General features: G+C 43.6%; 2 protein-coding genes across 2 annotated transcripts in view; both read left to right on the top strand.

Moving 5' to 3' along the window:
• Positions 1-609, top strand: part of SCP2 (sterol carrier protein 2) — a 32,761-nt gene extending 32,152 nt beyond the window's left edge. The window contains exon 17 of the mRNA XM_082312688.1: positions 538-609. The gene's annotated coding sequence lies outside the window, so the exon portion shown is untranslated. The remainder of the gene's footprint in view (positions 1-537) is intronic.
• The window catches only part of PODN (podocan), a 28,808-nt gene continuing 17,188 nt past the window's right edge, over positions 550-12,169 (top strand). The window contains exons 1-5 of the mRNA XM_082312686.1: positions 550-678; positions 3,252-3,511; positions 5,265-5,358; positions 6,929-6,993; positions 11,251-11,360. Coding sequence (XP_082168812.1) covers positions 642-678; positions 3,252-3,511; positions 5,265-5,358; positions 6,929-6,993; positions 11,251-11,360 — 566 coding nt within the window. The 5' untranslated portion in view covers positions 550-641. The remainder of the gene's footprint in view (positions 679-3,251; positions 3,512-5,264; positions 5,359-6,928; positions 6,994-11,250; positions 11,361-12,169) is intronic.

Raw genomic sequence — 12,169 nt, 5'->3', positions numbered from 1 at the left:
GGCTACAAACTACAAAGGCATTTGTAGTTTCAGCCTATCTACCCCTGGTCCCTGAAGATCAGTTGATGGGTTGAAAACCAGGGGGAGTTAAAGGGGAGGGAGATGAAATGCAGGAAAAACTGCTGATCTGTCTGTTCCTGGCTAATTTGAACGAGACCCCCAGGGAATGGGAGGACGTTCCCACCTGGAATTCAGATTTTGTGTTGAATGCAGCTAAAATTAAAGATTTAGTAACAGATAGTGCAGCGCCGGTATCCTGCAATGAAACGCTAAAGCACACGCCGTCTCTGCTTCTCTTCTGTCAATTCCAGCATGCTTTCTTTTGGCATCTCTTATGGATCTTGCAAACTGTGTTGACAAAAAGCAATGGGAGATTGTTCCTTGCCCAAGTCTTTATATTCGGACTATAGCTGCTTCCTCTTTCCTGCTCACATTTTCCCATATGGTGACTTTGGAAAATTCCTCTCCGATTTTGTTGGGAAGTGCAGGAAACTCTCGTTGGTAGAGGGTTGCCTATTACTCTCTCTAATTCTGCAGCTCACATCTGGAAAGGATCTGGCTTGGAAAGGGGAGACTCGCTCTGAGCTCAGTGCATGTAACTGACATGGCATGAGCCGAGGAAGCCTGTGAGGGCAAGAGAAATGTTCTTCTCCATTCATCTGGTTTCTGACAGCAAAGGTGAGTTTTTCAGCACTTTATTTTTTTTAAATGCTGGGTTGTCAGACAACATCCAGCAGCCTGCCTTTCAGCTGCAGCTTTTAGAAAGGATATGAAATGTAAGTTACAAACTCAGTTAACCTGTTGATATTGAAGGAGAGGATGTTTTTCCATCTGTGTGTGTGTGTCCTGTGAGAATGTGTGTGGAGAATAATAAATACAGAGATGAGATATTTTGAATATGATTCTGTTGTTTATTGAGGTAACTGTAATCATTGAGAAGTATACAGTAACTCCTGAAACTTCAGCTGCTTCTTGAGACTGTGCCTTTTGCAGCACCCTGCCTCTGGTGCTGTGTGGCTGCAAAGTGCAGAAATCGGTGCTGGTTCTGTCTGGACGCAGAAAGATGCAACCACGGAAACCCCTGAACTGGTTTCAGTGTAACTTCAGTCTTTGGGTGGAAGGACCTGATCCAAAGCCCACCGACAGCAAGGGAAGAGGACTCTTTCTAGTGGGTTTTGAGCTACACCTTTAATAATGTTTCTTAATAAGGCTTTGGATCAGGCCCCTGGGAATGAGTTTAAATGGAGTGAGTTACTTCAGACTTTCTTTGAACTAAAAGCAAATCAAAATCATGCCTGGTTTTACTGCCTGCACTCCAGATACAAGCAGATGTTTCTGTATCCAAAGTGTCTCCCTGTGGCACCAGAGCAGCAGTCACTTCAAAGGCATTGTAGCAGAAGCATGCATATTAATAACAACAGGGTGAGATTGCCTAAGAAACTTTAGTGTGCAATAGATACAATACTTCATGTTAATTTTTTAACATCTTTTCAGCTATGTATGTGGAAAAGTCAACATGTTGCAAATCTGTAGAGTCCAATACCAACCAGGATGTAACTGTGTGCTATGAGAACAGTGTTGGTATTGTTACAGCAGGGCTGGTTGTGACCTGCATGTAAGAAATTCTTTTTTCTTTAGTTTCTTTTGTGAGTATCTATAAGGGTAAGCTGATATATAGGAAAAATGCTTTGTTAGAGATCTGATATATCATACTTTCGAGATTATTTTCTGAGATTATTTTCTCTAAGATTTCTGAAATATTTTCTGAGATTAGGTCACCAAATACTAAGGATTTTACTAATCCACTGTTGGCATACTTATATGGCCAATTTTGATCTCACTATTAATATCTAGCTGCCATATAAGGAACACCATCTGATCTCTGGAATGTTTTATAAAGGAGATTAATTTCATTATATTCAGCTTTTACAGATATGGAAGCTGTGGAATAGTGGAGCAGGGGGAAGAGGGATCAGGCAAACAATGTTAAATGCTTAAGATCACCCAGCACGTTGGTAGCAAAGACGAGGACCAAAGCAAAAACATCCATGTCTCGGGATGCTCTGTCCTCTAGTTCCACCTTCTGCCATTTATTCAAGTATAAGTCAGTGTTTAAAGAAATTAGTTAAGATTTTCATGACTGTGATTGAGAGCAGGACCTCTCCAATGCTTCCCAAGCACCCAAAGTCTTTGAGAGCCCCAGACAGAGTTTCAGCTGGTGCAAAGCAGCAAAGCCCTGTGGCTGTAAACAGAGATGTGCCAGATCTGACAGCTGCCAGTCTGGCTCTGGGAGGTTCTTGTTTCTGATGCAAAGAAAGAACCTGGGCTGGCAGAGGTGAACAGAGTACTTATTTCATATTAAGGTCATGAATCCATTGTGCTTTTTCACCTTAAAAGATGAGCCTTAAGAATTTCTCATTACTGTTGAATACTTCTGCGGAGAATAGCTGAAAGGATAAAAGACAAGCCATTACCAGCCCTTACTGTAAATCACTATATATGAAATCTGAGAAGGGCAACAAATGAGACCAAGGGGGCTGGATTAGGGCCAGCTGGCCCGTCCAGTAGATATTGAACTTCTGTTTGAATTATTTTAACCTGCTGCCAGAAAGATAAAAGCTGAATGTTAGCCAGGCCTCTAAGGTTCAGATCAGCACTGTCCAAAATCAATAGGAAGCCCGTTTTGTTTTCAGTAGCCATGAGATTTTGTTATTGTTCGATGCACGTGAAGCAGCCCTCCGAGAGGCATCCTGACGGTGTGAGTCACTCTTGTCCAGCATACCTTGTTTACATGAACGAGAAGAACTTCTTCCCAATGCAGAACCGTGAGGAACAGTATGCCCAGCAGTGACATAGAAATAACATTGCATAACCTCCTCCATAAATCTCTGGGATTATCTGGCGTTTCTCAACATGAAAAAAGCAATAAATAACTTGAGGAGCCGGGGGCGGTGCGGGGGATGCTGCCAGGCCGCCGGCTGCAGCCGGGGTCCCGCTGGCAGGTCAGGCCGGCGGGGCAGCGGCCAGGATGGCGGCCCGGGGCCGGGCAGCGCTGCTCGGCCTCCTCCCGGTCCGCAAACCGCCTTGAGGGCCCGTAAAAGCACCCGGGGGAAGCGGGAACGCAGGGCGGCGGCGGGGCTGGCGCCTCGGGCCCCCGGGGCGGGAGGTGCGGGGGCTCGGCCGGGCCGGGCCCTGGCGCCGCCGCCCTCTCCCGCCGGGGCCTGACCCCGCGCCGTGCTCTCGGCTTTCAGGGGCGATGCCCGCCGGCGGCCGGGCGCTGCTGGCGCTGGGGCTCCTGGCGCTGGCCTGCGCCGCCGCCCGCCCGCCGCCGCCGCCCGCCGGCAACGACTTCCCCGAGGGCGGCCCCGAGCGGCGGCGGCCGCCCGGCCCGGCCCCCGCCTGCCCCCGCGACTGCGGCTGCACCCAGGAGGGCGTCGTGGACTGCGGCGGCATCGACCTGAAGGAGTTCCCGCTCCAGCTGCCGGAGCTGACCAACCACCTCTCCCTGCAGGTAAGGGAGCCGAGCCGCGGGTGCCCGGGCCGGCGCGGACCACCCAGCTCCCACACGCACCCCCGGCCGCCTCCGGGCTCCCCCCGGGCCGGGCAGGCCCGAGTCCTGGCCTTCGCCTGAACCGGCTCCTTCCCGCTTCCCTCAGCGGCTCCTCGGCTTGGCGTCCGAAGCAGGAGGTGCCGCAGGCCCGGCGCTCGCGCTCGACAAACGCGCCGGGTTATTGGCATCGGTTCTCTTCTCCACAGATCCAGGGAGGAAAAAAGATAGGAAATTTTTCTCCTTATTCTCTCCCAGCTCCAAGAGAAGAGGTTTTGTCCAATCTAATAATTACTGTTTCTGGTGAAGGTCTTTCATTTTGAGGCGTCTTTGAAAAGGATGAGCTAAATTACTTCATTAACGAGAATTTTTCTGGCAACGCTACATGTTAGTTAAAGTGGCGTGAACACAGCATACCAGTCCAGACCCAGACCCAACCAGTGCCCCGCAGTGTCTCTCCCTGCAGCACGTGGGCTCAGCAAGGAGCGTGGCCAAAGCCAGCCATCATGCCAGCGAGCGGCGTTGCTGTGACATCCAGGCAGCTGGTGCTGCGCTTGCGGGGCTGCATGCGGCTGGGAGACTCGTGGGTCATTTTACCTGGAAAAGTCCCACCTGCAGCAAATGGTTAAGCTGCAGAGACATCGTGTCTTTTCAGAAGAAGGACATGTAAGGATATGAGATTCACGCTTCAGGTAGAAGAAGCAGTCTGTCCTAGACTGTCAGCAGGTTTCCGTGCTCTGCTGTTAGTTAATTGATCCTTATGACCAGCCTTTGGGCAGACACCCTCTCCCTGCCTGTGCTCTGACACCTGAGGATGTGGGCAGGGCTGGAGCATGGCAGCCCCGAGGCCGTTCCTCCTCTGACTGGTGGCAGTAGTTCCAGGCTTTTCAATGCCTCTTTGGCCCTTAACCAACTGCTTTTTGTTTATTGCTCCCATTTGCCAATTCTATTCAATGGATGAATTGCAGATTTTGTTCAGAGCTTTCCATCCAAGTGCAGCATAGTTAGAAAAACTGTAATGTAAGCTGGCACCTTCCTCAGCAGATCTGTCCCAGGCGTGTGCTAGCCATGGCTCCCACCTCTACTGCCAACAGCAGAGAAGCTTTTTGGAGCAGCAGCTGTCACTTTCTGTGTATTGGCCTGGCTTCCAGCCCAGTGGTTCCTTGACTAGTCCCTGAGATGCTAAAACACTAGAATCACTCATTAATAGTCAAAATGGTAGCCAGCATGTTAATGAAAATCTGATGGCAGTCACCCCTGACAGGAAAAACAGAGGTAGTGAGCCCAGTTTGACTCTCCCTGCCCATGAGGAGTTGTTTTTAAAACAACATGTAAATAACAGAAGTAATAAACTTGGAAATCCATAATGCTGAACTTGCAGCAAATGCTTTGCTGCAGCTACGAGGTTTGGCTGTGGCAGATGGATTATAGGCCTTGCCAGGCATAATCACACTCTTTGTGCGCTACCAGTGCATAAGCCAGATATTTCTGGAGATGAGCATAAGCTACAGAACTTGGTTCAGGCCTTCAGATGCTGCTGGGTTTGGATGTCTTGGTTTTGAGATCTGAGTTTGGCTCATTATGGAGAGAAGTCTGTTGACAATGATTTGACATGGTGGGTGGTTCACTTCCAAATTTTATTGGAGTTCGCAGTCTGGGTTTATTGGGATCCTTCTTGGATTACTTTGCTGATGATTAATACTCTCCATTTTCTTAGAATAACCAGATAGAAGAAATCTTTCCAGAAGAGCTTGCTCGTCTTTACAGACTGGAAACTCTCAATTTGCAAAACAACAGGCTAACTTCAAAAGGTAAGCCAGCAGAGCCGTAGACAGAGCCTGTGCCTCTACAACACCAGCTTATGCAGTGAGACCAGTGACAGCTGATAAGGAAAGCCACAAAGTGATGGATTGACTTGGTTGGAGTGGTTAGCTATAACCCTCACTCCTTTGGCCATCACACAGATCATGGAGGTACTTTATCATCCGAAACATAATACTCAGTGTGTAAGAATGCAGCCTTACTGAACCAGTGGAGGAGACCTGGCAGCAGCACTGTGTACTGTGGCGTGAGATCTTCTCATCCAGGAAACTCCCTCCAGTCCCACAGGCACATCAATGCAATGCACTTGAGAACCAGAAATGTCTACATGCTGAATGATTTCCTTCTGACTGACCTTGTTTCTTAATCCACTTGTTTAGTTCAGTCTAGTCAGTCAGTGCAGTTTAGTCCAGTTCAGTCCTTGTCGAATTTATTATAAATAATATATATTACAAATAAGGCAACTTCTGGCCGCCTTCTAAAACCATTTTGATTTTTGTAGGCAGGTTTTGCTTGCTAAGTTATATGCTTATTAGAGAAACTTGACAAGGGGTTAGTAAAGAAAGCAAAAGAAACAGGAATTGGAGTAAATAGTAAGAGGAGGATATGCAATACAGAAGATATAGTTGTTGTTAACTTGTGTGTCACCCAGTTGCTCTGAATGCTGTTGCTGTCTTTGTTCCAATGACAGAGAACTGCCTTTATTGAGAATGTGGGCATCTTACACATGGGACCCAAAACAGAGCACTCTTACATAGCACAAGGAGGGCTGTGCTTAGTAAATTCAGACTTTGACATTATTACCTTTGGGGCTTGATGTTTCTTTCACAAGCTTCAGTGCAGCCCTGAGTTTCCAATATGTTTTGACGTGGGAAATAGCTTCACCTTTGACTTATGGTTATCTAAGTGCCAGGTGAAAGTGTTATTTGCAGCCTTTCCATTGTGACAGCAATTGTGCTTGTGTGATCAGCTGGATGTGGAGTGATTCAGCTGAAAATTAATAATTATTGGGGGAGGGTAAGCTCCGAGTTGGATCAGCTCTCTGAGCTGGTTACCGCATGGCTATCCAGATTGTGGGGGAACAGAACAAGGGAAGGGTTATGACATGCAGATACTGGTGTTATTTTGGCAACACTGTAGTCATAGATCAGATTTATCTGACCATTAAAAAACCTCAGATCATATCCTTCCAAGAAAAATGATTTGCAGATTCATGAGCAAATGACAAAAGAAACTTCTCAGCATGGTTGCTGTGAGCACCGATAATCAGCTGTACAGCAAGTCTACACAGCTCTGTACCTGACCCTTGCCAGTGGGGTTGGCTTTTCATGCTTAGGATTTTTATTTGTCTTCCATTTCTCTTGACAGTCTGTGGGTTTTTTTTTAATTAAAAAAAAAACAAAGACAATAATAGGTCTGAGTCAGGTTGTTTCAGTGGCAATCAAAAATATGTAAATCTCACATTAAAGATATGTGAGAGAGAACGCTACCCTCTGATATTTTTCACTCAGGGAGGCAATAAGGTGCTAATGTCACTGATTAGTTATTCCTGTTTTTAAGGGTTGCCAGAGGAAGCATTTGAGCATCTGGAGAACCTGAATTACCTGTACCTGGCAAATAATAAGGTAAGAGGCTCACAAGGCTTTCAGAATTCTTTTCTAATTGGGTCCTGAAAGTTAAACAAGCAGGTCTTCCATTCTTTTAAAATATATATCCTACATAAGTAAAATTGTGCTAAAGTAATATTCTAATGCAGGTTCATCTAAGGTGAAGACAATCAGTTAGTATGCTAAAAAATTAGAGGATACACATGCCAGTATATTTTGAACACTTATTTATCTGTGCAACTGGTGAAAGGTTTCCTTTGTGTGTGTAGGGAGGTGCAGAGAGCCCCTGCATTTATAAATTACCACTGTCGTCAGTAGGCTTTGGATCAGCTTCACACAGAGTTGGTAGCTGCCTGTGTGCAAATAAGCTGTGGGGTAATGATGTGAAATGCTGGAAATCTCATCAGATGAGGCTGGTTGAAAAAACTGTGAACAAACACATCCTAATACCTGTGTTTGAGTCATCAAGATCTGTAAAAAGCTATCCAGTTTTCCCTGACTCCCATTCTTACGAGGTTTGATGTGGGGGGATACCCATACACAGTGAAACTGAGCAAGTAATGAATTCATTCTTTTAGCTGCAGTGGTAGGAGCTGAATTTCTTTTTTAATGGAGAAGATCCTAGGTGCTTTCCTATTAATGACCTAAGTTGGATGTCATGACAGAAGCACATCTTTCCTGCCAAGGCTAGGAATGAAATAACCTCTCACATACCCTTATATCTGGGTGGTTCCCATTATGGCTTTCTTTTTCCCCAGTGATTGCCCACAGATATTTGCTACAGATGGAACTGGGATGCCACAGACAAATATAAGTTAAAACATCAGGCAGAGCTTCTTTTGTCTACAAAAACCCTGCCCTTCCCTCCCTCCCTCCCTCTCTCTGTTTATATGCATGTCTGTATATATATTTTATTATCTTAAAATCCGTGACCTTTTGATGTTTGGTTTATATACATGTGGCCACATTCAGGTTTCAGTCAGGCCAAGACACATCCAGAATCACTCCATAGATTTCTGTATGGAGTGATTGAGAATAGAACCCATTCCTTAGTACAGTAACATTGTGTTCTTTTCTCCCTTTCAACCACCATTTCCATATAACAATCTTGGCAGTTAATAACTCCATAAAAAGGAACAAGCCAGACTGTGACTAATATTCCAGAACTTTGCACTCCAATTTTCCCTGTGTGACAAAACAAAGTGTTTGGTTTTTCTGGCTTTACTGCAGAGAGAAAAAGATCCCAAAAGAAAATGCAAACATCAGCGAATGTCAGAACTAGTTATAGTGAGAAGTCGTGGACCCACAAAAATAACACATTTCTTTATAAATCACAAGCCAGGACAAACCAGATTGGCTTCAAACTGCATCCATTCTGCAGCAGGAAACACTGCAGATCAAGTAACTGTGGTGTCTGGAGGAGAGCAAGGATTTGCTGGTAGTTTGTTCCTTGTTTTATGGATTATCTTAATGCTGCTTTATCTTCAATTGTGATCCTGTCAGATGTAGCTAAATTATTTTTCGTTAAATTAACATAGTTGGTTGGAGAAAAGAAATGTCATAATAGGCTAAAAGCCTTCTGTGGCTTATGAGTAGCAAGTACTTCAAGTAAAGAACAGATGCTGTAGTTTCCTTTTTAATTTTTCACCCCACTCTCATAATTTGTATATCTTTCACGTGGTAAAGTAAGCCTTGTTAAATAACAGAAATCTCTTCCACCAAACTGTAGACGAGGTCCTGAGCTGTCATTTTTATTTACTACAAGCTGGTCATTTTGATGACAGAAGGTTTTACATTTCTCCGTATCCCCAAAGTGATACGGGATTCACCTGGGTCCAGTACTTTTGTTTATATCGAAGCTTGTTATAAGCAAGAAAACTTGTTCCAAAACTGGTAATAACTTTTGTATAATCCTTCTGAGTTCATTGGTTAACTCATTAGTTAACAGTGGAGAAACACTGCCTGCTATATGGAAAGGAAGATCCAGCAGTAAAGCTGCAAGAAAATTGCAGCTGGAGAAATGCAGATTGCTACTCAGTAGGCAATATACTAGACAAAGCTACTCAGTCAACTTTATTTTTGCTAAAAGTTACAACAATCCAGCATTAATCCTTCAAGCAGTCAACCAGTGGAGATCAATTAGTCTCATGCCTAAGTGCTGAAATGCCAAAGCAAAGTCCTGAGCAAGTGAAAACTCTTTTTGGATGAAACTTCTCTTTCTCTTTCCTCTTTCTTGTGGTTCTGATGGCTTTCATTTCACATATCTGAGCTGCGCCCTTTGTTTTGTATAAAAGTAATGACCTAATAGACTGTGTTTCAGGAGAAAAGCTTTAATGTGCCACTGTGTATGAAAGTGATTAAGTCTATTTCCTCTGTCTGAATTCTCAATATTATGTCATGGTAGAGACTTATTTCTTTCTGAGGCACTGTCAGACCTTCCTAGTCAGAGACGAGTGCCTTTATCCGCTTCCCTGAAATCATATCTCCCAGGTCAGGAAGTGAGAGATTACCAGTAAAGCCAAGAGCAGTACTGTGGCACCTGTAGAAATAGGTAAAATGCCTATTTCCACTGCTTACATACTATCTGGAAATACTGATAGGAGTGTAATTTGTGGGAAAGATCTTTCTTGTGTTTGTGACCATTAAACATTTAAGACAGCTTAAGGGTGGAGGTTTTGGCACAGGTGAAAATGAAAAATGGTAAATAATGTACTTTCATCTTTTAAAAAATAGGACTGTATTATGAGTCCAGTAAATTGCAAGTTCACGGATATAGTCCATCAGTGTACACTTGACAGACTAGTAGAGAGATCTAGACACCCTTTAGGTAAACACATAGTTTAAGGTTTGGGTTAGGCAGTTCTCCAGTAAAGTGTCTGTTCTCTCACACATTGTTCATCTTTTAAATATTTTTGTTTTTACACTGTTATCAATAGCCAATTGCAGTTTTATTGTAGTAAAAATTTGAAAAATATGTTTTCTCATCATGTGAGTCTTGCTGTGCCCTGTTGGCTGTAAGGACTAAATTCTCTTTCACGCAACAGAGCTGTGAGGAAGAAGCTTTACAGATGCAAAGAATTTCAAGCTAGGAGGCAGATCTCTTCCATTGCCCTGAGTTTCCCATCCTGATCTCAAAGCTTTAGATGACAAACACTTCAGTATCTCCCTAGAAAAGATGTTCTCTCCAGAGCCTTTCAGAATGTACATAAAATAGCCTTTCAGAGTGTACATAAAATATTCTAAGAGTGGTCTCATTAGTACTATAGTTGACATCTGTAACCACAGTGATTGCATCTGCCTACTGCAATTCAGTAGTCTTCTGCTTATGTACTCAAGGATCATACCTGCTACAGCACCATGTTAAGAATTTGTTTCCCATGGGCTTAATGTTGATGCATAAATGTTCTGGGTCTATGCTTTCCAGAAAACTGTCCTCCAGCCTGTATTGCAGCCTGTATTGTTGATTTCTAGATGAGTGACTTGGCTATTAGCAGCCACTCAGTGAACTTAGCCATTGTATTATCTGGATGCTCTGTAAAACTGAGCTTTTTTGATCATTAGTTTTCACTCCACCAATTTTTGTTCAGATGCAGACGTTCCTAGCATTAATCACTGATAAAAATAGCAATAGGCCAAGAGCAAACGCATCAAATCCTATCTCTTGTCAAGTGTAAAGTTTTGGAGACAGGACCTTTCTGTATTTTGTTTCTGATACATCACTTGTTCAATGAACAAAGTATCACTGTACAGTAGGTCTTTGCTTTGAAGTCCCATTTGATAGTCTATCATTTGGCTCAGAAGCATCCCTGTCCTTTGGGCACCTCTGTGGAAAAGATCATTGTAAATGGATGCAATATTAGAACAGACATATTAAGTGACACTTAACCCCACAGTATACGTTTATATGGGAGTCAGTAGTAGGCCACTGTGAGGTGGGTCGGATTTTTTTGGCACAGCAGACTGAGGGATTAGGAACAATAATAAGCAACGTGTTTGCTCTCTGAATAACAATTTCTTGACTTCTTCCACCAAAAAGAGACAGGACTCTTCCAACCAAAACAAACATTCACATATCTTGGAGCAAAAGTCTGTCTCCTTCCTGGAGAGATTAGTGAGCAAGGACAATTTGTTTTTGTTCATGCAATCTGCGTTCAGTTTCATTTATTTTTACCTGTTTAGAGAAAATAAATTTGCAAGTGTTTTGTTGCCGGTCTAATACTTTGTTAAAACATTTGTTGCATTTAATTGGAATTCCCCTGTATATTTCTTTTACAGCTAACAGTGGCTCCGAAATTCCTACCGAATACCTTGATCAGTGCAGATTTTGCAGCCAATTATCTCACTAAGATATATGGGCTCACATTTGGACAGAAACCAAACTTGAGGTAAGGGATCGGGAAGTAAAACAATAGTAGTGTTCTGCTGCTGCTTGGAGGCAGTTGGTGAGTGATAAGAAGCTATCTGGCTAAACCATGTTATTGCCTACTTATGTTTTTTGGAAAGAAACTGCCTGTTTGTTATTCTCAGCATGAACGAACAAATAATCTCACAGACTAACACATTCCAAGGGCTTTTACTAGCTGCCAGACACTTTTGCATAGATAAAAATTAAATTGTCTCCATTTTATTTGTGTATCAGTTATGAGTTGAAAGGAAAGGCTTTGGTTTCTCAAGATGGAGACGAACTGTTTAAGAATCCCTAGTTTTATTATAGTCCGTCATTTAAAAGCATAGAATCAGGTTGAGCGTACAGTACTCAATGCAGTTGAGTATAACTTGACTATATTAAAGCTAAGCGCTTTAGCACCTTCAGAAGTGGTTCATACCCTCAGGTCAGGTTTGAAAGGTCTCTCTGCTAGTTTCAGGTTGTGATTTTGCTCAGGTGGATCCAGTGCAGCACATTGGCCCATCTCAAATTCGCATGCATATATGCATATCTGTGAGATATGCACATATGCATATCTGTGAGAGATGGTCTTTTCCAAAGGCATGTTGAGTAATCTGTACGGACACTGCAGCATCTAAATCCTGCAAAGGCATCTCAAACTCTGTTGGTAGCAATTTACACATCCAAGTTTGGAAGCAGTTAGTAATAGCTGACCCATTTGAGCTCCTAGAGCCCAGTCTTGTGACGAACTGAAGAACTCCGTTCCTACTGAATTCGTTGAGAGCTGAAGCTACTCTGTACTTGCTA

The sequence above is a fragment of the Platalea leucorodia genome, assembly GCF_965183815.1.
Source record: "Platalea leucorodia genome assembly, chromosome: 5".
Classification (NCBI taxonomy): Eukaryota; Metazoa; Chordata; class Aves; order Pelecaniformes; family Threskiornithidae; genus Platalea; species Platalea leucorodia.
Note: the sequence above shows the minus strand (reverse complement) of the source record. Positions and strands in the feature narration are given on the sequence as shown.